Genomic DNA, 25,742 nt, shown 5'->3' with positions numbered 1-25,742 from the left:
GATATTGAGTTTGTTTTCTGTTGGCCATCTATTGCTGGGCGTACAACCATCCTTAAGAGTAGTTTGTTTCCCCAGGGAAACTCCCTCAGAGAAAACTAAATTTTCCTTTGTACTGGTTGTCAATTGGAGACAGCTTCTGGATCAGGGGTAGTGACTTGTATCCATTTCTCCTTTCAGCTCAAGGGTCTCATCTGTGGGGACCCATGCATACCAGTCTCTGAGTTCTTATGTGTGTTGATCCTGTTGTGTTTTGAAGGCCTTGTTTTTTGGGTGTCTTCCAGCCCCTCTGTCTATTAGACTTTTTTTGCCTCCCCTTCTAAGGGGTGCCCTGAGCCTTGAGGAGAGGAATTTGATGACAACATTGGGTTTGGGGCTGAGTATTCCAAGGTATCTCACTCTCTGCATATTGTCTGGCTGTGTCTCTGTATTTTTTCCCATCTGCTTCAGGAGGAAGCTTCTCTGATGATGGCTGAGAAAGGCACTGATCTATAAGTGTAGCAGAATGTCATTAGGAGACATTTAATTGCTGCATTCCTTTAGTAGAGCAGTGATATTTGGTTTTATCTTCAGTCCCTGAAGTATCTAGTCTCTGATTTTGAGCAACCAAAGTATGAGTTCTACCTTGTGGTGTGGGCCTTAAGTCAAATCAGGTGTTGGTCTGTTACCCCTACAAGTGCTGTGGATGATTGATTGATAAATAAAGTGCTGATTGGCCAGTAGTCAGGCAGGAAGTATAGGCACAACCCAGAAAACTTCAGCTACATACAAGCTTTGTGCTGCCATTGTACTAATATATCTTGCAGACCGTACACTATTATAGTTTTTGTTCTCCTAAGAGAACATATTTGCATCGAGGTGAGCTGTCTGTGCAACATGCTGGTTGTACAATACCAGGAACATCTCAGAAATGGAAATGCTAGTGGTGGTTTGTTTGTTTGGGGGATCAAATCTGGAGCCAATTCTCTTGTATTGCCTCCTTTTTTGATGTCTGTAGTTCTTTCTGGGCATTTTTGAGTAGTGCCTGAAAGTTAATTCATCATGTTCTTCATAGAACAGACTGAAAGTAGAAAAGAGACGTTAAGATATTGAAAGATAATATCATCTGTAAATAGGGAAAGCTTGACTTCTTCCTTTCCAATTTGTATCCCCTTAATCTCCTTATGTTGTCTTATTGCTCTGGCTAGAACTTCAAGTACTATATTGAATAAGTATGGGGAGAGCAGACAGCCTTGCCTCATTCCTGATTTTAGTGGAATCGCTTTGAGTTTCTCTCCATTTAATTTGATGTTGGCTGTTGGCTTGCTGTAAATTATTATGTTTAGGTATGTTCCCTGTATTCCTGATCGCTCCAAGACCTTTATCATGAAGGGGTGTTGAATTTTGTCAAATGCCTTTTCTGCATCTAGTGAGATGATCATGTGTTTTTTTTTTTTTTTTTTTTGAGTTTGTTTATATGGTGTATTACATTGACGGACTTTCATATGTTGAACCACCCTTGCATCCCTGGGATGAAGCCTACTTGATCATGGTAAATGAGACCACATGAGAATAGGAAGAAGCAAAGTGCTAGAGAGGTCCACAGAAATCCACAAGGATACCTCCACAATAGACTACTGGCAATGGTAGAGAGACAGCCCGAAATGACCTACTCTGGTGATAGCATGGCCAAACACCCTAATTGTCGTGCTAGAAACTTCATCCAATGACTGAGGGAACCGGATGCAAAGATCCACAGCCAGGCCCCAGGTGGAGCTCCGGGAATCCAATTGGCGAGAAAGAGGAGTGTTTGTATGAGCGAGAATTGTTGAGATCAAGGTTGGAAAAAGCACAGGGACAAATAGCCAAAGGAATGGAAACACATGAACTATGAACCAATGGCTGAGGAGCCTCCAACTGGATCAGGCCCTCTGGATAAGTGAGACAGTTGATTAGCTTGATCTGTTTGGGAGGCATCCAGGCAGTGGGACCGGGACCTGTCCTCAGTGCTGTGTTGGCTGTTTGGAACCTGGGGCTTATACAGGGACACTTGGCTCAGCCTGGGAGGAGGGGACTGGACCTGCCTAGACTGAATCTATCAAGTTGAACTCAATCCTCAGGGGAGTCTTTGCCATGGAGGAGATGGGAATGGGGGGGGGTGGGTTGGGGGAAGGCGTGCGGGGGGGGGTATCTGTGGCTGATATGTAAAATTAAATTAAATTATAAAATAAAATTTTTTAAAAAAGATATTGAAAGATAATAATCCAACACATGTCAAATAGGAGATCAAGGAAAATTTAGTATTCAAAGTGTTCAGAAGTATTTAGTGTTCAGAAGAACAAGAAACATTTCACAAGAGATACCAAAATTCTTATTCCCAGGCCTCATCTCCAAGCATCATAACCTCCTCGGCACCTACCACTGGTCAAATTTTTCATTTTTTACATTTTGAATTATTTTTTTAAAAAAATAATGCATTACCTCACAACTTCTTGTCATTGGGATGTTGCTTAATTTAGCTTTCTTTGTATTTATGTGGGGTGTTTTGGTTTTTTTGTGTGTGTGAGTGGTTTTTTTTTTTTTCTGAATTAACTTTGCTCAGCCTGTCATGTGCTAAGAGTATGGGTGTGTACTACACCTCACTAGAAAAGTACAGGAATTTTGGATTTTACCCAAGTATTTTGAAACTACTGAATGATTATACTTGGATTGAATTTACTTCTCCTTTCTTTAGTTGGGCACTCCATCTCATCAGTACAAAACTACATATTGTATCTTTTCTTTGTTTATTGCCCCCAAAATGTTATCATTCAGTTCCTTCAACTCTGATTTTTTTCTTCCTCAGTTAATTTTTTCTTTTTTTTTTCCAATATCTAATATGTGTATGTTTGTGTGTGTTGGGAGTGGGTGGGTTTCCATTGTTTTGCCTGTGTGTGGCCTACCACACATTCACAGACATGTAGAGACCAAAAGTTGATGATGGAAATCATCTTCAATCATTCTTTCTTCTTATTCATTGCAGCAGGGTCTGGCAGTCAAACTCAGAGCTCAGATATATGGCTAGTCTTGCTAGGTGCTTATTCTGGGGTACCCTTTCTCATCCCTGAACGGCTGGAATTACAAATGAACAGACAAGTCAAGTCAGCAATTCCATGGTTTTCTGGGCATGCCGACTCCTGGCCTGCCGTTTGCTTGGCCAGGACTTTAACCACTGAGCTACCTCCTACCCCCCCCCAATAATACTTTAAATTATTAGTTTTGTTTTGGTTTGGTTTTGAATGCCCTTCCTGGTACATTTTGGTTTTCCTTCCATGGATGTAAATGTTAATATTGTGACACTTACTATAGAATTTTCTGTTACCTTCTGTTATACACATTGTAATAGTTTTTTTTTTTTCCTCTGAGTTATATTTATCTTCTTGTTTGCTTTGTCTCACTTATTTCCTGTTAAAAGGTTTACTTGGGGCCTGGAGAGATGGCTCCATGTTTAAGAGCCATCCTGTTCTTCCAGAAGACCAGAGTTCAGTTCCCAGTATGCTTATCAGGTGATTCATATCCAACTACTCCAGTTCCAAAGGATCTGAAACCCTCTTTTGGCATCTGTGGATAGCCAGGCATATGTGGTCATATATTCACCCAAATACACAGTGTACACATAAAATTAAATCTTTTTTTAAAAAAGGTTTCCTAGTGTCACTTACATGTATTCATATTTTACAGCAATACCTCAAAAGATGATTAGTTCTGTGGAGCCAGAATTTGTTCACTGGTGACTATTCTCTTCAGTGAAACAGAGATCAACTTCTTTTTTCAGTCACCACTCACAGTTAGTTTCCAGAGAAAAGCTTGGACAATCTCCTAGAAACATATCTCAATCTGTTTGGGAATCAAACGGGAAAAGGTTACTAGAAAGCCACTAGTGAATGATTTTGTGTTCTTTCATTTGACTCACCCTTGCCCTTGCCTGGTCTCTGACCCAACCCCTCTAGTTAGATACCTTCCTTTCCGCCCTTGACATGGAAACTGACAGGGGAGGAGGTGGTTGATGGGAGAAAGATTGGGAGAGGTAATCAGGGGCTTAGGTGTTACTTTACACAGAATTAGTGCCAACTATGCTCTGTTCTGCTTTGCAACTATGCCTGCATGGGCCCCTAGAGTAGCCTGTTCTTGATCCTTTCAGACCTTCTGTAGCACCATGAGCAGCTTCTTGGATAGCATCCTGGCACCTGTGTATACACACTTGTGCTGAACCACGTTCCGCCTCTTCTCTGTTCAGGCATCACTTAGCCATTTGCATACCATCTTGTGAAGTTTCATTGGCTTTTTTTTTTTATTTCCCTCCTTTTCCTCTTTGTATGTAGGAGTCTCTGTCTTCACCCTTTATTTTACGGGCATTCAAACAACAGACGAAGGTTATATATTAATTATTGTTGGCTCTGCCACATTTATCCTAAGCTGTTCTTCACTTTATAGCCAGAGTGTTTATACAGACCCCTGCTGACCCGAAACTTCTCCAGCGGCTTTTAGACCCCTTTACTTAGATTGTTAAGGACAAAAGCCTCCCCTGCCAATATGCCAGGCCTCATCTCATTCTTTACCTTGTCTTCTTGCCTATCCTCCACCCAAGTAGTGCTCTGGCTGTTTTTACTTTTTCTTTCTGGACCATGTCTGTCATGCACTGGGCCATTCACATGTGTGATCCGCTCCCCTCCCCCCCCCCCCCCCCCCCCCCCCCCCCCCGTTCCAGTTAGACTTCTGTTAGTTAACTTTGCATTACTACAATCAAATACCTGAGGTGGCCGGCATATGCAAAGAAAGGTTTATGTTGCTTACAGTTTTAGAAGTTCAAAGTCCAAGATCAGACATCTCCATTGGGTTGGCTTTTGCTGAACATGGCAGATGGTGGCACATATGGTGGGAATATGTGTAAAAGCAGTCTCATCTTGAACCAGAACAAAGAGAGGGAGGGTGGGGCAAACTCAGCCTTCTATATAGTAATTCTTTACCAATGTTACCAAAGGACCTCATAAGATCTACCTTCCTTGGCAGGTCCCAAATTACCTGAAGACCTTTCCCCTAAAACCCATCTCCCCATTGTAATGGAATCTACCATTAAGAGGTGGAGGTGGAGTCTACCATCTCCCCCTCTTAATAGCACCAGCCTTTGACAAACATCCAAAGCATAGCAACAGCCCACTTCTCACTCCCATACCTGGCAAACGTCTGGCCTTGATGAGAGCAGGGCTGAGCATCCTCTTCTGGTGCAGTCCTGGAGCCAGGCTCTCTCCAGATGTGGTTTCTGCTGCAGCTCCTTCCTGACTGCAGCACCTCCCAACCTGTGTTCCACAAGGGCGGCTGGCCATTTGGCCTGCCATCTAGTATGTGTAATTTTGTTTGTATGGTAAATGAATTTTTTTCTTTTTAAACCTTGTTTATTCAGTGTTTTCCAGACTTCTCTTTACCTTGATTATATTGTAGAAATGGCCCTGCATATCAGGCATTTCTGATTATCTATTATATTTGTTGTGTATTTAACTTGCACACTTATTTCAAATGTAAAATTAACAACACTGTCTTACAATATTTCTTCTGGATAAGGCTGGTTTCTGTGGCTTAAATATTAGATAACAGTATAATCAGAACAGGAGAAGACTATATCCTAAAGGGGTTTTATAAAATTGGCTAAGGTGAGTTGTTCATATAAGTAGCCAGTTAAATTAGCAAATATACAATCTAAAACACCTTGAAATTAAGAGAGTATGGGGACTCAAAATATAACGATTTAAGACAAACAATACTAATTATGTACACTATTCTAAGAGTCCATATACGCAAATGGTAAAAGAAAAGTTACCCCCTAAATGTTAGATTTGTAGAAATTACTCTTATAAATTGTGGAAAATATAAATAAGTGGGAATAGGCTCCTGGGAACAGAACCATGGTTTCCTTAAGAAAGCTTATATCCAGCCATTTAAAGGGGGCTATCAGGAAACCATCCTTTATATGTGTGAGGAAGTTGTAGTCTCTTACTGTCAGTCTTCTGTGGAGGAGCCTATCTTTACTAAGTAATGCAGCCTAACTGGGGACCACACATCCTCTTTCAATTTCAACAAGCATTTCTTGGGCTAGTGAATAGTGTAAGGGTATCTTCTTGTTCATTTTTACTGCACCTCATTTTGGTGACTCCTCATTTCCCATTACAAATTCTGTCTTGTCCAAGCAAGACTCTCTTGCCTCCTGTACTCTCAAGATTGCTCTCAGTATTTCATATTGCCTTTGAATATTTGTACCATAACACAAACAGTGAAAATCCAGCCTCACCCATCTCAGTGTTGTTTGTTGTCTCATTCTCCAAAGCAGTTGTGCTGGCTTTGTGGGATCATGACTGTCTCATCTGTGACTTGAGTCTGTTCAAACAACATTGAAACAACCTCCATGGACATGTGCCACCTATTTTATTAATAATTTGTTCTTGGTCATCACCAGTGAAAAAGAGCATGTCTCCATACCCTAGCCAGCCAACCAAGACAGGTCTTTCTGCTTAATGCTATGGCTTATACACATACAGTTATAATTAGCATGGATTTCTTTGCTTGTGATTCTTCTGTAAAGATAGCATCACAGGAAGAAAAGAGAGAGTATGTGTACATTCAAATTCTATGTCAAGAGTTTTGCTTTTATACTTTATGGGTATACTATATAAAGTATATAAATCTGCTCACCATATAATTGATGTATTGGAGACATGTGGCAAGCATGATCTTTTAATTATCTTTGCTATTTGCTTATGTGGCTAAATTCTAAAAATGTTAATTTTGTAATTAATTTCTAACACATTGTTGGGTAACAATGAATAGTTTTTTTTTTTATAAATTACCCAACAGCTTAGATCACTAAACTGTCTATGTGTCTTTCTGGTTAGTTTTAGAAGTTACTATTTATTATTCCTGTTTCCATTCTCCTTAAGTTGGTTTCAATCCAAGAATCCAAAGAAATCACTTAGATGAACATGATTGATTTTTTTTCCTGTCATTTGTATGAATAACCATATTTTTTTCTGTCACTTCTTCGTGAGTTCTGTGATTTCTTTCATCTAGTCTACTAATACAGAACCTCAGTATATGTTTCTTCTTCGGAGTCATCATTTTCCCAAGGGAGTGCCTCTTCCCATCCTCCTGCTATCACTGCCTCTGACAGTTCATCACCCATCCGCCTGCCCCATGCTTTTCACTCAGGTTTCCTCAGGCCTCAAGTAGTATTGCCTAGAGTTTCCTGGGTTAGTCATTCGTTCTGAAGATGCCATGTTAGGGAGGTTTCTTGTTCCAAGGAGTGTTAAGTTTGGGCGAGTTTATATATTATGATATACTAGGTAATCAAAAGAGTGGATGAATGAACATTTGTGCAGCACATGGTAGTATGCAATTTTAAAAGCCCTGTAATGAATAAATGTTGTTTATCTCAGCATTTCCTAAATTTGTTTTCTTATTAAACATTTTCTCATGTACCACAGAATTGGTGTTGTATAAAACAAATTCTGTGTAAGTAGTGAACAGTACTGTCCCTTCCATCCAGACCTGAGCTGGATCTAGACCTCTCTCCTTTTCATCCTACAGGCAGGTCACTGTGTACTCAGCATTCTCCTTCTCTTTCCTGACACAGATTTGGATACACTTTGGTCATTTGCACTGCCCTTTTCTCTTCACTCACCACTACTTTGCATCATTTGTTAAATCACCTGCTATCTTCCCACTCTCTTTGATGAAGCAAGACTATAGATAATCATTATCTTGTGGACTTCAGTCCATAGACATACCTTTACTTGTTTGTCTATACAACTCTGTAGTTGGAAATTACTGTGGTAAGCACTCTTTATTACAGTCTCTCAAAAAGAGAACTGTGAGTAGTACATTTCCCCATAAATACATTCTAACCAAAACATTCCCCCCAGCATGGTATGTACCCATGTGCGTGCCTGGCTGCCTTTCCTTCTTTTAAAATGTGCCTTCCTCTTGAATTCCTCTCTGGTCAGCTACATACATTTCTTCATGCTAACAGAAATTAACTGAGATCCTTAAGAGGCTTCCCTTTACTTACTTCCCTTCTTACCGTCATTTAAACTATTTAGGATCTGTTGGTTCTCCTGTGTTGAGCACTATGTTTATATGCATGCACTTGCAAAGGGTTCGAGGGAAGGATATCAATTTAGACCTAGAAAACATTTGCCTAATCTTGTCTTTACACATTGCCTGGCCTGGTCCTGGGATTCTGTGACAATATCTTTGGAGACTGTGGGACAGAGATGGAAAAGATTAGGTTCGAAAGGAGAGGCTGCAAGAAGGGAGTCTCTTTCATATGTTGGCCATTGGTTGAGGAAGAGCTCAAAGGAAGAGTCCTCTGACTAATAACAGATTGGAAGTGTGGAAATGAGTGTAGTAACCATAATCCTGGAAGTTTCTGACAGTGCTTCTGAGAGATTCCTGATACCTGCTCTGAAATGCAGGTCGTGTTTTTTCTTTTGTCCTTTCTTCTTTTCTTATTTTAGAACCTTCTCTCTCCCTTTTCATTAGCAGCTCCAGAGCCGGAGCTGAGGAAGAAAAGAAAATGTTGAAACTTAAGCCTGTTTTTAGTTTCTGTAGGTTAGTGCCAGGACATTCTGTCCATTTCCATGTCAGCCCATCTCTAAGGTATTTTTTTAGGCGTAAGAACAGTCTATTGCCAGGCATCTCTTAACTATAGATTATAAATAGTGTCTGGTTAAGAATGTACTGGATGGGTTAATTAGAGTGGTGACTATTATTAAGCAAACTGCTTGTTAGTATTCTGCCTGTTTGAACTTACTATTGATGAGAAGTAATTGACCACAGAGCTGCATTCAGAAAGGCAGAAAAGGTGGTGTTTTTAATTTCTCTTATGGCAATAACTTGTTTGCATAAACATGCCTATGAAGATATGAGCTCCAAGGCACCAGATTCAGATTGTATGGATGGGAAATGATACTGTTTTGTTTCATTTTCAGATTAATGTATTTGTCCAGCCTGCCTAAAAGCCAGCTTTATTGAAATAAAGTAGTTAAAATGTGTTGATTTTATGCTATTACTTTTGCTGCAAGGTATATGAGAATGGTGTTTTTAACTTACCCCACCTAAAGGAGGTACCCTGTTAAATCCAGGTAATATCTAAATACTTCTTTGGGTGACAGTCAATATAATGAATAGACTGTTTTAAAAATGTGAAAAGATGTATAAATAAGTGAAGAATTGCTTGTAACCACCTTCTTCTACGTACTGGATTGTTATCTATGTTATTTATTGGTATTTTGTCCAGTTCAATTATTAAGTTTCCCTAGCTCTAGCATTCCATGGGGAATTTATTCTATGAGCTAATAAATTATACCGTCAGGGAGTTTTTCTTGAAATTCAGCTTAAAATTTCCCATTCTTAATTTCATCTCATTATTCCTAGTTATACCCCCTTGTACCAGGCTAAATAATTATTCTTTCTCCTTGGAGACGCCTATTATGTATCCGTCTACTTGTCACTTCACCAGGCCATTCATATTTAGCTCCTTTAATCTGTCCTCATAAATCAACACTTCCATTGCCTTAATCATTATTATTGCTCTTCTAAGATCTCTCTAATTCTCAAACATATACAGTTGTCAGGCGCCCCGGTAAAATCAGCATTCACAGAGACTCAGCTTCTTCCTACCTGTGCACTAGGATCCAGAACCCAGGGTGCAGTTTACCAGGCCAAGTCAGCACTTGCTCATCTTCGCTAGTTCAAATGTTTTCAGTGACATTTTCATTATGTCCATCTGTGGTGATATTGTGTTCCCCAAAATATTGTGCACCCTAATAAATTTATCTGGGGTCAGAGAACAGAACAGCCACTAAACATAGAGGCCAGAAAATGGTGGCACACTCGCCTTTCATCCTATCACAGATGGATTTCTGTGAGTTCAAAGCCACACTGGAAACAGCCAGGTATGGTGACTCATGCCTTTAATCCCAGGAAGTGATGGCAGAAAGCAGAAAGGTATATAAAGTGTGAAAACCAGGAACTAGAGCTGGTTAAGCTTTTAGGCTTTTAGCAGCAGTTCAGCTGAGATTCATTCTGGATGAGTAGCGAGAGACTTCCAGTCTGAGGAAACAGGATCAGCTGAGGAATTGACAAGGTGAAGTGGCTGTGTTTCTGCTTCTCTGATCTTCCAGCATTCACACCAATACCTGGCTCTGGGTTTGTTTTAATTAATAAGAACTTTTAAGATTCACGCTACATCCATTCTTATTTCAAGATTGTTTCAGATTTCATGGGTTTGTGGGATTTGTAAGCTCTGAGTTACTGTCCTGTTTTTATCCTGTGTCCTCCATGTCCTTATTCACTACCACCTATCCCCAAGGTAGCTGCCACAACTTGCATTAACAGGAGAGTCTGATCATCCCTGAGAATGTTTGTGAAGCATGTGGAATACAGTCAGGGCTAGAACCTGCCCATCACTAAATTCCTTGTCAGTTATCAACTCCTATTGTTTATAGCCCTTTAGCCAATCTCCTATCTCTTTTCATTTGTAGTTTGCCTCACATGCTGGACAGTATAAATGGATTTTAATAGAGTAAGATTGGTCATGATCCTGTTTTCTAAAAATGAAGATGTTGTTTCGATGCCCATTGATTTGTTATTGTGAATCCTTTGTGCATGGTTTGTAATTTTGTCCGAATCTTTTTTTTCCTTTTGCTGGCATTCTTTATCTACATAAACAAGTTTGCTTACGTTTCTGCTGCTTTCCAGATGTGTCTGAGACTGGCGGCTTCTTCTCTTACCATTTGTCCTTCTGCTCAGGAAGGTAAAGATCTGTCACATCCATACACAAATACCCATGTGGTGATTAGTAAGAGCTTTCAATGCACTTCATATGTTGAATTTGTTTTAGGAAGAAAGTTCATTTGTCTCTTTAAAACTTCTTCACCTATGAGATGGAATTACAATCTGTGCATGCCCAGGCTTCTTCCCATTTTAAATCAAAAGCTGTTTTATTGTGTTATTAAGGTACTTACAGACTTGGTACCATTCTTGGTAATCTCTCTTCCTGTGCTGCCATCTGCTTAGCATTGGGGAGGAAAGGAGTTCCATGTATCTCATTGATTTTTTTTTCTCTACCTGTTTGAAATCAGAAGAGATAGGAGGCTTCATAAAACAAGTCCCTGAAGACATCTTTTGATTGTAGAATCTCCATGATGTGCTATAAAAAGGCTATTCAGTTCACTTACACTCCCCTGTGCTTTCTAGTGTTGCTCATCAGGCATGGCGTTAGGCCCAGTTAACTCTCTCTCTCTCTCTGTTCTCACTCCTCAAGGCACCTGGTTTGTGTTTGTTTGTTTTTGAATATCTTTTGCTGCATGTACTTCCTGGCCATCCGTCCTTCCCAAGGAGGTATATATGTATGCATGTGTAAGTTTTTAATTCTGATCTCCACCTCTATTCAACTTGCTTGAAAAGGGGGACCTGAACTAATGGCTTCATGAAATAAGTCTTTAGATTCCACAAGTGGTATCTGAAAGTTTTGTTTTGTTGTTTTATTTTTCTGTTTCTTTTTCTTTTTTTCTTTAGCTTTGTAGGAAAACCATTTATTATCTTTCACAAACCACCACTTTCCAATAAATCCTGCCATTCATCACATGTTACAATTTTTTCCTATTTCACAAGGCTTTCCTGTCTTCAGAATCCTACTTCTTTACTTAGCAAATGTTCCCAGGGAAATAGCCTTAAATCCCTGTGCTTACCTGCTGCCCTTCACTCATATACCCTGATCTTCTGCAGGGTTTGTGCCTATTCTACCCTACAGAGACTATGTGAGCATTAGCAGCCATCAACATAGGACAGGACCAAGTGCTGAGCCACCGTCCTCCAAGCCCTCAGAAGGGTCTCATGTTTCTGTTGACGTATCCTGTGGAGGGACGCCTTTGGTTCATCTCTGTAATGTGGCATTACTCTCTCAAAATCACTTTCTCCACTTCTGTTTCTTATTCTGCTTCCAAGCGTTTTCTTCCCCACCTACCTCAGAAGGACATGTATTCTCTATGTACTCACTGACTGCACAATTCAGGAAGAGGCCTAGACTCTGGATGGCCTTATAGAATTCTGAGAGTTCAGTCACCTGGCCCAGCCATCTCCTCCAGCCCTGCATTCAGGACTCTGGGCTGTGTGTTATTTCCAGATGAGGCCCTCTTCCCACACAAGCTCTTCTACTGTCCTCTCAACACAGAACTTGCCTGCCTTGCAAAATCTTTCAATAAAGCCATCTTTAAGCCCTTACTGATCTATAAGTCAGGAGTTTTCTTTTATTCTCCAGTTTCAAATGTTGAAGTGTCTGGTAAGTATAAAGTGCTGCCCACATAGGCTAGTTGGCTGTTCACTCACCTCTCTCCACTCTAAGTCCTTGTGGTTTGGTCCCTATAGATGGGTAACTCCTTGAGGTTAGATCTTGTAATGGTATTGGTGGCTCTTTGATTTTAGGTTATATTAGGATTTTTTTCAGGATTTTGTTTTATTTAAGTTCTTTGCAAATCAGCAGTATATTTAATTCTGTTTGACAAAAGCATTATAGGAAAACATAGAAATGAAAATTACAGAATATAAAATATGCCTCAGGAAATATTAGCCAAGTTGGTTTAATGGAAATTATATGTAGGTTCCCAGGAATACAAAGCAGCCACATGAACAGAAATAGCAAGAGTTAACCCAGGAAGTTTCAAACATTGTTAGTGATTGATGAGAAAGGTTCTAGGCCATGGAATGACTGGAAAGCACAAAATGGAAATCTAGAAAGACAAATGAGTGACAAATGGTAAACTACATCTATAGTCTTGTGGTCTACAGTATGGGCCACACACGTTTGTAGCCACAAAAACTCTGTGGAAACTATTCAAAGACAGTTGTGACCAACTTCAAACCTTTGAGCTTTCTCTTGGTGACTAATACTTGTTGCACTTTCCTGAGAACTTTTGTCATAACATCTTTTATTTTTTCTCAGTTTTGTATGTCGTCACTTTGTCCTTATAGGAAGGTAAGGAACTAATTTTACTTTTTTTTTTTTTTCACAAAAAGCATATTGCTTTCCCTTTTTGTAACAGATTCATGCCCAAGCACAAAATAGCCCACTTAAGGAAGATGCTCGGCCTTAGTGGAAATGGTGTTGCAGCTCTGCCGGTGATGCTTCCTTCCCAACCAGAGCAGAGGGATTCTAAGAAGTTACCGGGGAATATGAAATCCAAGTCTGATGAACACCCTGGCCTTGATGCTGGACAAGAAACCCTGGACAACCCAACCCAGAAATCAGACTTAGAGAAGTCCAGCCTGTCAGAAGATAACTCATGCTCTCTTCCTGTGAGCAAAACTCTAGCTCTTGATCCCAGCAACCTTTTGTGTGGAGTTGATGATCAGCCAAGACCGCTGCACATCACTTGGCCTCACAGGTGGTAAGTCAAGATGTGCTGGTTTACTAAGAGTTTTACAAAATGGGTTTTGACAGTAGACTTTCTAACTTGCTATGCTTGTAGCTTTAGAAAAAGATCACTTGAATTTGCATTTACAGTTTCACATGGTACTATACTAGTACAGTACCAAGGCAGCATTGCCCGTAACTGTACATTAATTGTTGTGTTTTTACTTTATATGTGAATTATAGATAACGTTTGTAATGATTTGTTCAACTAGCAGTAGCAGCCAGACACAAGAAGTTTCAAAGTAGAAAAATCAGATGCCATTATATATTCACAGAGTGTTAGTCCAGGATTAATTCACATATGGACATCAATAAATCACATCACTGTTAAAAACAATCGTTTCCATTCTTTACTCTTACTTTGACCAGTGTCAACTGGACAGCCTCCTTTTACTTGTCATAGCGTATTAGTGCATGGGAAGCCGTCTGCCTCCTGCCAAATGCCTTTGTATTGTGCTAGACAGAATTTCTTCTCATCACAGGAAAGTCAATGCAGCATATAATCCCACCAAATATAAACTCGTAAACCTAGCCCTGGCTTCTATAAATTAGGATTTAAGGAGGTAAAATGTCCTGATAATCTTCTGGTATTAGGCATGAATATTTTAATCTAGTTTTTATTCCTCCCAGTTAGTTTAATCTGCATGTGGCCTGATTAGAGTTGCTTCCCCTACAGATTATGGCCTCTTTATTGCAGCAGTGCTGGGCTGATCATTAGGTCCGATTGAGAGCAACTGTTTGCAGGTGAAGTAATAAGCACACACACCGGCAGGAAAGCGCCTTTGCCCAGGATTTGCCTCCAAGCACATTAAAACTCCTCCAGCTCTCCCAGTTGATCTGCAGCATCTGGTACCTAAAGGGATTTTGTCTTTGATTCTAAATGCATGAACCTGAAATTTAGGGACTAAGCATTGTTATGAGATGCTGTCTTGGGCTTGTTTGTTCCCCCTCACCCTTCCAGCATCATGTTGTCCTCAGAGTGTCACAAGACGCAGGATTCTTTCATGTGATTTGAGATGCAGTGGGTCGGGATGAAATGAACCCTATTTGAAGGTAAAATACACATCCTCATTTACTGCCTTCTGAAAACCTCTCTTGTTCCATTAACCTTGGCTTCTCTCTAAGTGAATAGGTATTGCAAGAAAGTCAATTTTAAAAAGTTTGGTTCTGAATTTTCATAAAAATGTTAAATAATTTGGAAACTGTGGGTATAAAACAACAATATAGAGGCAAGATTGAGAACCACGTTATTCAATACTTTGCACAAAATTAGACAGAGCTATGTTAATAAAATTAACAATATTAAATTGAATAATTCCCTCTCTTCCTTTGTATATTTTTGCTTTAATTTAATTTAATTGCCTAAAGTTAGTTGCTTAAAGAGATGCAGCATGATGTTTGTGCACATTCTTATTGTTAAAGCTAAATTATTTTTAATTTGGAGAACAGGGGAAAAAAGCCGCATCAGCAAGAGTAAATGCCAAAATATAAAAGTAACACATTCATCCTTACGGGTAATATAGTAGAACATTGGAAACTTGGAGGTTGCCAGACACATAGCTAACATTAGGGCTAATTTTGAAAATCTAGCGTGCAGTCAATTTTACTGATGCCTGGGGACATACAAGGTAGAAGCTGACAGGAGAACTAATTTTGTTTGGGTTATTTACTGCTATGCATCATCCACGGGTCCCGCCTGACACCCAGCTATATGAAGGGGATATTATCACACACTAAAAATTTATGTTGACATTCGATATTTGTTCAATATGTCAGCAGTATTACTTTCATAATCAAAAGAGTAAGAAAAAGAAAAAAGAAAAGCACTTTATGCTCATATAGATATATCTTTTTAATAACAGTCTATAAGGTTAATATAGTTTACCTTTGAGAGTATACAATGAAAACAAGCAGGGTTAGGAGGGGAAATGACAGAAAGCATCAACCCGAGCTGTTTGTTTGCCATTACCTACGCGAGCCATGGCAGCTCTCTGGCCCGCGTCTGATAGCTATTTGTTGTACAGAGAGCACAGCATAAAAAAAATATCAAACTCTTAATACTATTGTGTGCCCATAACCATCTGTCACTGCTAGCCTGGAGATGAGAGGAAGATTAGGAGGAATAAACACTGAGCCGCCGAGCATTGGTAAAGCCTTCGGGCAAAAAACTCTTGTGGGGACATCAAAGACATTCTAATTCCGAGGCAGTCAAGGATTACAGTGTGTAACCTGTGCTGACAACAGATAAATGACTGGCAATATTGTGCCAGAGCTGTTGGGTCCTGCATGGAGTACTGATGATGATGATGATGATGATGTTATCTTGCAGAATGGACTCTGCTGGGATAATTTTATGATAAAACACTTTTTTCAAATGCCACTGGGTCTAGGCAGACATTTACTAGCTACAGGGGTAGCAATCAGTTTCTTCAAAATTTACTGTTCTAAGCCCATTAGAGTTCCGGCACAGCAAGACTCTTCAATGAAAAGCTAAAATGCCTATGTTTTCTTTAGGAGAATGTATGCAAATGTTGGGAGCTGAATTTCTACCCTTTAGTGGTAGGTGCTTTATCATCTGATTTATGTAAATTTGCTCATAAAAATCCAGTTTATTTTTAATTGGTGAATATGAATTAGAAAATTAAGACTCTAGTTCAGCATTCATCCCCAGCTTCAAGCACACATTCATTTAGACTTCCAGTTGTATGGCTGGAAATCCCATCATTGACCTATCACTATGAATTGTGTTCTAAAGGAAAGCGAGGTTTCCCTGGAAATGAGCGGGGTTGTCTGGGTCTCTTATGTGGCCCTGTTCCTTCACACCTCCATGCTTAGGCTTACTGTGCCCTTGTCTGCACCTGAGCCACCTTAACTCGGGTCTTTCTTCTGAGTAGCTGTGGGAAGCTCGGCTGTCTGTTGTTGCATTTTTGATTGGCCATGCACATTTTCCAGAGAGGTATTCGGAATATACATAAATGAGAAGTGGACAGGAGAGAAGCACTGTCATAAGACATGTCATACAAAATATGTCATGAAATTGGGCAGTTGTAGTAGCTAACTGGAAATGAAGTGATGGAGACCTCACTGTGTTTCTTCCATGATGAGATCATGAATGGTCCCAAACACAGTGTTAGCCTCTAACATATTTTGTACTAAGTCAACCAAATGTAGAGCCTCCTTGGTTGAATATGTATCAAAATCAAAAGTGACATTTTTACAAGATTCATTCTGGTTTTCTCTCTGTTAAAATGTCTGCAGGAGAGCAGACCCTTAAAGAAGGTTTGCCCTTCTTTGGCCTTTCTGACTCGAAATTGTCAAGGATTATAGTGTACAGTCTGTGCTGACAGTAGATAAATAACTGACAGTATTTTAGTAGGTTCTAGGTTCCCTGCAGACGGATTGTTTTCTCCTTTCTAGCCAGTCTTTTAATGTTCTTGTTAGAAACATCTGTAGCATGGCACAGCTGATAGAAATGGCTTAGAGAAAGACCTGTGAGAAACACGCATTTGGCAATGCTTATTTTCTTAAGCTATTTCTTTCCAAATAGTACAGCATCATACCAGCTTCCAATCTTTATGTAATTGTTTCTGTATCATAATGGGCTCAAAGACATACTTTGATGGAGAGTCAAAGCAAGTTTAGAACACAGTGAAAGCTCACACTTGTCAAGGCCCCTCTTCTCCAACTCACACTCTTAAAATTAGTGGGCCAGTGAAATGGTTCAGAGGTGAAAGCTCTTACACAGAAACCTGGTGACCAGAGTTCTCTCCCCAAAACCCATGAAAATGTCGCAGGAGAGAACCACTTCCACAGGGTTGTCCTCTGTCCTCTACACATATATGTGCTTGCCTTCAGACACATGCATGTGCCTGCACTCAAACACAAGTGCACACACTCTCATAACAATAAAGTTTTACAAAATTGATAGGACACCGACACCAAAGGCCTTTGTCTAGATTATACCTAGAAGTATTTACTGTTTTAGACCTGAAAACTGAGGACAAATCTGTAAATCATATTGTCTTTTTTTTTTTCTTTTCATTGTTTTGTGTGTTTGCTACAGGGTCTGACTATGTAACTCTGGCACAGATATGTATCTAGCATACATTCAAGTAACCTCTGTTTCCTAGGGAAAACAGCTATTTTATCTCAGAAGTCAAGCATCCATACAAATATTCATGCTAAAGATAATCATTATATCTTAATTGTATATAATATTAAAAGATACTTTTGGAGAGATTCAGTAAATAATATGAACAATTTTTACTATATCCCCAAGTGCTTTCTTAAATGAAACAAATGTGTTTTGTTTTGTTTTGTTTTTTTCCTTTTGATGCAAAGGCAGGTAGTGATACCACTAGGATAACTAGGATACCACTAATTCAGTGTGCTTCCATTGCCCTGAATTGTGCTCAGGCCCAGCCGCTTTGATTACATAAGAGCACATGTCACATAGTGAGAGTCACATTATATGGTAGGGTTATTGTCAAAAATATCTTGATCTTAAAAAGTCCTTTAAAAGGAATTAAGCACTCATGGGAATTCACAGTCATTGCAAACCACTGTGTGATCATTGCCACTAGCCATTAGAATTGCTTAATTTTTCCTTCTCATGGACTAAATTTTCTTGTCTGAATTTTAAGATATTGTACTATATTTTATTGTATTCTAATTACAACTTTTGTCTTCATAGTTGACAGCAAACAAGTCTTTGTCACATATGAAAACTCAGACCAAACAGAACTTACCTCAGTGTGAGTTAAGTGGTTAGGAAACCATAGGCTAGACAGCTGTGATAAAACTCTTGAGTATCTTTCTGCTTGAGAATGATAAAGTTGGGGTGAATGTGTTAAGGAGCTTGAAGTTGTTAGAGTGGTTACAGTTAAAAGTTTCCCAGTTGGGCCGGGCGGTGGTGGCGCACGCCTTTAATCCCAGCACTCGGGAGGCAGAGCCAGGCGGATCGCTGTGAGTTCGAGGCCAGCCTGGGCTACCAAGTGAGCTCCAGGAAAGGCGCAAAGCTACACAAAGAAACCCTGTCTCGAAAAAACCACCAAAAAAAAAAAAAAAAAAAAAAAAGTTTCCCAGTTGGGCCACTGGGTAGCTTAGCAGTTAAGGGTTCTTGCCACCAAACCTGACTACCCAAGTTCCATCCCCAGAGACCACATGGTAGAAGGAAAGATCCAACTCCTACAAGTTCTCTTCTGATATTTGCACCAGGGCTTGTGAACACACACACAAACACACATAAAAATAATACACATAAAATATTTTTAAGATTCCCCCATTAACTCTATTTGGACTATGGGATAACTGTCGGAGCTTTCCACTTTGAGTATATTAACTTTCTATGGTCTATCTGGCATTTGCACCACTTTCAAAAAACTAGTGATAAGTTAATTAATGCAAAGTTGATTACAATTATGGTATGAATTTAGACAAGACAAAACTTAGTCATCAGGATTTGGAATGTACTTAGGTGACTGAGTAAGCATTAACCCTACCTGACATTGAAAGGATTGGCACCCATATCTTTAGAGGCTTTAATGGCACCTAACTAAAATAATTGATGCAAAAAAGAAACTGATGCATTAATACTTGGTAGTAAAATAAAGACTCTGTTTTACTTCTTGACTCTGAGGTTTAAAACGCAACTTTGCAAACCAAGTTGATGCCTACCTCTGAAAGGATGTATGTTAGATGGCTGGATGAGGAATTGCCTTGGTTTCTTATTGCCAGAACAACTGAGGACAAGGTTTTTTGTGGTCCTTGCTTTAGAAGAGTCTTGCAGGTCTGCAGGTGCCATGCTCTCTGTACATAAGAGTAGGAAGCCCAAGTGCTTGTATTAAGTAACAAGCATTCTGTGGTCAACTTCAGTGTTCAGTAGAGATCTTTTCCCAAAAGAAAAATGGCCATCACAGAATAGTAATTCTGGGGACATGGTCATGTGGGTGGCCGTCTGGCACACTTGGCTGCAGCCTTTCTGCATTTGAGAGGAAGCTGCTTTCTTCCAAACTCTAAACAGAGATGATTTCACAGATGGTTTCTAGTACCATTGACCATTCTGAATGCTCAGTAGCATCAACTAGTTTTGTATTTGTCTGTCAGTTAACCAATCAAAGCTCACATGAATAAGGTTATGGTAAGCCATTCCCCAATCAATAAGTTTTGTTAAGATTTATTTTTTCCGCCGGGCGGTGGTGGCGCACGCCTTTAATCCCAGCACTTGGGAGGCAGAGCCAGGTGGATCTCTGTGAGTTCGAGGCCAGCCTGGGCTACCAAGTGAGTTCCAGGAAAAGGCGCAAAGCTACACAGAGAAACCCTGTCTTGAAAAAAAAGAAAAAAAAAAAAAAAGATTTATTTTTTTCCTACAGTTTTTTTTTGGGGGGGGTGGGATTTGTTTATTTGTTTGACCTATCCATAAAGAATTTCAAATTTGCAGCATTTTAAAAAAACAAGGAAGGTCTCTCAAGAATTTTTATTAGACTTTTGAAAAGGCACAGATACTAACCTAAAATTACTATAATTTTAACTAATAATTTGGCACTTCTAGTTGATCTGTGGCATGCTATTCTAGGGTATAGCATAAGTGGTGAAAAATAGCACTAAAATATATGTCCAAAACATAGGCCCTACCCAATTTCCATATATAATTCCTAATGCCTACTTACAGTCTCTTTGCTGACTATTTCCAACACTACAGAATATATAAGCAAAGTTAATATAATTCAAGGTTGTCATTACTTTTTGGACTATGTTTCACTTTTTACACTTCATGTCAGCATAAATAACTTGTACCTGTCATCATTATTATTTTGGTATTGTTATCACTAGAGTAACATTAACTAAAGTTCCTGTTGCCCTTTCCTTGCTTTATGTGGTTAAAGTTGTCTATACTTGACTCATTTCACAGGCTTACAGTTGCTGCAAAGATGTTTGAATTTGATATGCTTGTGACAGACACATAACTACTGAAGGCAGTGTTTCTCTTTGCCTCTTCCTGTGTCTCCTATTGATCAAATGCTTATATTATACTTTAATTATCATTACAGATGAGGAGTGGGTGAGTTAGCAAATAGATGCTCACTGGTATGTGTGGGTGCATAGATGGATGGGTGTGTAGCTGGATGGAATTGCTTTCCTTTCCCTTCTAGTGATCTGTGAATTTTCATGACTGTGAAATGGTTCCATGTACTGTGTACATTGTGCAGTTCCATATACTATACAGACATGGAATGGAACTTCACATTTTGTACATGCCTCCTTGCCACTTGCAAAATGATGTCACTTGTTTATATTAAGTACCAAGGCCTTCCCAGGTACAGACACAGACTTTGGAGTGGATGTGAGGTTATTTCGATAACATAAACCCAGAGTGAATGACATGGGAGGACTTAGTCAAAGTGATTTAATAGTGATGGTGATAACATTTACAGTCACTAGTTAGTGATCACCTGCTCAGGCAGTCAGGAAGAATGACTGTGGAAACATAAATGGAATCAGTGTCCCAGACCACGGGTGGAGGTGATTGTGTGATCAGCATTGCTTTCAGAAGGCCCATGGTTTCCTCGTTCAATTCTTTTTTACAAAATCTAGAAGTTATAAATAAAAATTCTCATGAGTTTGTAAAATTGGACAACTCATTGTAACAAAAAGATGCTAGCACTTGGAAAGAAAGTCTCAAAATAGTTAAAAAAAAAAAAAAGTAATTTCTCAGTTGTCATTGAAAAATGAACCTAGAGGAAAGATCACTGTAGAATGCCTTCTACCTACGTACTTCACCGTATTCCAGGTGCTATTACTAGAAACATCCACAAAATCACTTTTTAAACTCTTACTAAAATCCAAGTAAATAGGATCCTGCGGCTTTTAGAGGTTATGCAGACTGAGGCTCAGTGGCCAGTCTCTCTTTTTCCTTACTCAGTTACACCGAAGATTTCCCAGGTAGACAAGTTATCTAAGGTTTGCCCCCCTTGTATCATCTTTCTTGGCTGTGCAACTAGTTAGCAGTTTCGATGCTATTCATTTTAGCCTCATTTGTTGGTTAAACAAAAGAAGAAAATTCCTCCAGAGGCAGATGTGAGAGAGTTGTGCTGGGTGAGGGAGGGAGTGCCTCACAGTGCCCATCTCCTGTTGAAGGAAATGGTGTGTCACAATCTTCTTCAAAAGCATGTCTTTCTATGCTGTCCTTTTTCATTAATTCAGATATAGTTCTAAGATGGTGAATGATGTTACTTCTAATTATAGTTACATGCAGTTAATTTCCTTCCTTTTTTCCTATGCTTGGTGTGAAAGGCAGTTTCCTCCCAATGAGTGCAGGGGCGCACTGGTTACTGGGAGGGGAGGATACTGATGGAGCTGATCTTCCTGTTGCCTTAGCAACACATTTATTTATCAGGGGTTGAAATGACATGAGTTAATATAGCGCATACCTGCTGATCGGCAAACTCCCCTATTTCAGCTGCAGTTGACAATTAAGTCCTGGACAGCTACAGCCAGGGGTTAATGTTCCTCATTAGGAGAACTGGGTCATTATTAGGAAATCAAGGCAGTTAAGGCAGCATGGGTAAAATACAAAATTCAGCATCTAGAAGAGTGAGGCTCTTTTATGTTAATTAACCTTATATTCCTAGGTTTAAAAAAAAATCTTACATGAGCATGTCAGTGGATCAATTAATTGAAAAAGAGCTAGTATACTTTACTCTGAGTTGTCTTCATTTCCTTTGCAAGGATTTCATTATTTTATGGAAAATTCTTATGTCTATATGATGAGTAAAAAGGGTATTAAAATTAAGAAGAGAATCATCATGGAAATCAGTTTTGCCACAAGGGAGTGAGCAAATAAAAGCCCTGGAAATGAAAATAAATAAGCTTTGCTAATACCTCACCTAAGGAACAGCATGTAAGCCTGTAAGACCTGGGGTGTTCATAGGGACTTCTCTGCTTTATTAAGCAGTTACATAGTTATTTGACCTTCACAAACAGAAACTTTGGGGAAGTGATTCTGGTGATTTGAAACATTCTTTTTGCAGAAAGCTTAGTAGCAGTTAAACAGTAACATTTTCATTCATAATTGACTTTTTAAAATACCAGCAAAATTAGATACACTGGTTGGAAATTTTTATTAAACGGTCTGAGTGGGTGTGTTTTCTCTTGATATGTTCATGAATAATGTATCAAGACCCTTCTTAAAGCTTTGTTTTCTTACTTCTTTAAAGAGCCTTAATGTTGAAAGTAGGGTGTTTACAGAGTAGAAAAGGGTTTATTGTACAGAATCCTGTTCCATCTTCATGATTCTGCTGCCTTCATTGAAGCCTCCTCTTGCTAGCTCCTTCTCTTCTGGGACTTAGTGAACACAGACAAAAGCAAAAGGGGCCTCTCTAGTCTTTTTTCCCTAAAATACTTAGCCTCTTCAACTCTAGACGCAAAGTCACATGCTATAAACTCTTTTTAAGGTAAAACCCATTGATTAAGTCTTACAGACTTGATGTAGAATTCTACTGTGGTTCTAGGGGTTACTTTTCACCTGTCAAAAGTCATTTTCTTCTAAAAGTCTTCAGATACTTCCTTAGGAAACAGTACTCAGCACACCCGTTGGTGTTATATACACTGTCACTTATCCTTGGTTTGGCATGCAGTGTTAGTATTGCATATACCGTTGCTCATCCTCAGGTTGGCATGCCATGGTAGCTCTAAATAGCACCTTGAGGGCTGTTTCTTTTGAAAGAGTGTACCCAAGATTAGCTGTGATCTTCACAGCTGGAACCAGTCCTTGGTTTCAGCAAGAATATCTCCAGAGTGTGGAGCTCTAGAATGAGAAGACAAAAGAAAGACCATAGATGTTGCCAAAATTCCTTTCTCTTTTTCTTGGGAAGGCTATTAGACCACATTTTCTGGCCTCTATTTGGTGTGACTGCCTGATTGAATCTTAGCATTTAATCAGAAGTGATGGAGCCACTTCTAAACCCAGATGACAGAAAACATCCCAAGCTTTCTCTTGTGTTACTCTTTCTTTCCAGTTAGACATACATGGCACTTGATGACGTTGCCTCCCTTGGCTTGGGACCTTAGGTAACCCCATACAGCAAGACCGCTTGTCAAATCTCTACCAGTCTGGTTATTACAAGGATTTTATACATGTTTAAACCATGTAATCTGTGAACCTGCCTCAGGTGATCTCACTAGTATAGTAATAACAGTGAACAGAAGTGGCCAGGATAAGCTATGAAGATTTTTCCTTTTTTTTTTTTTTTCAATTAAGAAAATTTTATTCATTTTACATACAATCACAGATCCCCCCCCTTCTCTCCTCCCACCCCTCCAGCCTCCCCACCAACCCACCCCCTATTCCCTCCTACACAAGGGTGAGGCCTCCCATGGGAAGTCCGCAGAGCCCCGTACATTCAGTAGAGGTAGGTCCAAGCCCCTCCCCCTGCCTCAAGGCTGTATGAGGTGTCCCACCATAGATAGTGGGCTCCTGCAGTGGCTCAGTGAAGATGCTGTTTAGTGAGGCAGGGAACAGTTGGGGAAGAAAAGATTTAAAATGCTTCATTTGTACCTATTAAGTTCGATGTTTTTTGGGCTGCAAGTGGATACTTCTAGTAGCAAGTTGATACTCAAGTGTCATTCAGATAAGATGGCAACCTGGGAGGTATCAACAGGATATGTACAATTTCCCTAGAGAATTTTTAATATGCTAGATTTTAAATTTAAACTTTAGCTTCCTGATTCTACACATTGAATTTATCCTAAGTCTGTGGGTATGAGTTGTGCCCTGCTGAGAGTGTTGGTAGAGTGTGGTCTCTGTCTTACCCTCATTGTCATGGTCATCTGCATCATGCTCAAGACAGGTTATCCACCCTCTAACTTCAGTTCCTTCTTTAGAGGAAAGGAATGATGTTGTCTGAAAATGAACCATGACACGCAGTTCCTGGATAGGGAGAAAAACCCTAATAAACCAGCATTGACTCTTTATTAGTGAATTAAGCCAAGTACTTCATCTGCTTACATAGGACTGTTGCTCGCTCTTGCCCACTATCTCCTCTTGGTTAAAATCCATTTTTCTTAACTTTCTAGAATAAGAAAAGAAAATGATATAGCTAAATAAAGTCATCTTTTTTTGTCTCCATTTTCAGCCTACCAAAACAAGTACATACTGTGCAAAAAAAAAAAAAATGGAATTGAACTACAGAACAAACACTTCTAAGTGGCTGCCTTGTAAATGAAGTCTATAAAAGGCTACCAAATGTCGCTTCTCATTGTATGACTGTTACGGTATTACTAAACCTGGATGGAAGGGTTTTTTTTTTTTAACCTTTTACATCAAGCACTCACACTGTAAATATCACAAATTATTTCCATTTTTAACAAAATGGATGCTGTGAGCTTTTGAGTAATAATGGTGGTGCCAGATAGCAAGAAAATAAATCACATGATTTAAAGATGGCCAAGTGGCCTGAAGAGACATTAACTAAAAACACACATAGCCAATACCATAAGGACCTCTCACTTAATCCAAGTTAGAATAATGTATTGGCCAGGATGTAACAAAAAGGGTGGGAATGTGTACTGCCTAGTTTTATGTCAACTTGACACAAGCTGGAGTCATCAGAGAGGAGGTAGCCACAATTGAGAAAACTCCTTCATAAGATCCAGGAGTAGGGCATTTTCTTAATTAGAGATTTAGGGAAGGGCCCACCCAGCCCATTCTGGGTGGTGCCATCCCTGGGCTGGAAGCTGAGTTCTATAAGAAAGCATGCAGAGCAAAACATTAAGCAGCACCCTTCCATGGTCTCTGCATCAGTTCATGCCTCCAGGTTCTTGTCCTGTTTGAGTTCTTGTCCTTTCTTCCTTGCTGATGAACAGTGATATGGAAGTATAAGCATGGAATACTATTTAACAATAACAAAGAACAGATCCTGACTTTTGTGACATCATGGATTAACCTTAAGGTAAGTAAGCCAGACACAGAAAAACGTATGCCATTATCTATTCACATGTAGACTCTAAAGCAGTGATGGATTCTAAACATGCAAATGTGGTGAAATGTACTTGAGACCTGTGAGAGCAGTTCCAGAGGACTAATAATGGAGAAGAGCCACCCTGATTCTGGCAGCACCATCCCATAAGCTAAGGGTTTGGACTGAATAAAAAGGAGGCCTGCCTTCTCTCTTGCAGCTTCTTGCTTCCCTAAGGTAAGCAGCCTTTTCCAGCAGCTTCCCACTGCTGGGAGATTCTGCATTGCCTCATGCTCAAAGGGAGCCAAAGT

General features: G+C 39.6%; 1 protein-coding gene across 4 annotated transcripts in view; it reads left to right on the top strand.

Moving 5' to 3' along the window:
* Window positions 1–25,742, top strand: part of Gtdc1 (glycosyltransferase like domain containing 1) — a 302,236-nt gene that overhangs the window by 225,266 nt on the left and 51,228 nt on the right. For all 4 annotated transcript variants that reach the window (XM_037204750.1, XM_037204751.1, XM_028881497.2 and 1 more), the window contains one exon: window positions 13,107–13,451. In XM_037204750.1, coding sequence (XP_037060645.1) covers window positions 13,107–13,451 — 345 coding nt within the window. The remainder of the gene's footprint in view (window positions 1–13,106; window positions 13,452–25,742) is intronic.

This window comes from Peromyscus leucopus, chromosome 4 (genome assembly GCF_004664715.2).
Source record: "Peromyscus leucopus breed LL Stock chromosome 4, UCI_PerLeu_2.1, whole genome shotgun sequence".
Classification (NCBI taxonomy): Eukaryota; Metazoa; Chordata; class Mammalia; order Rodentia; family Cricetidae; genus Peromyscus; species Peromyscus leucopus.
The sequence above is the reverse complement of the archived record's forward strand: the minus strand, read 5'-3'. Positions and strand labels throughout refer to the sequence as shown.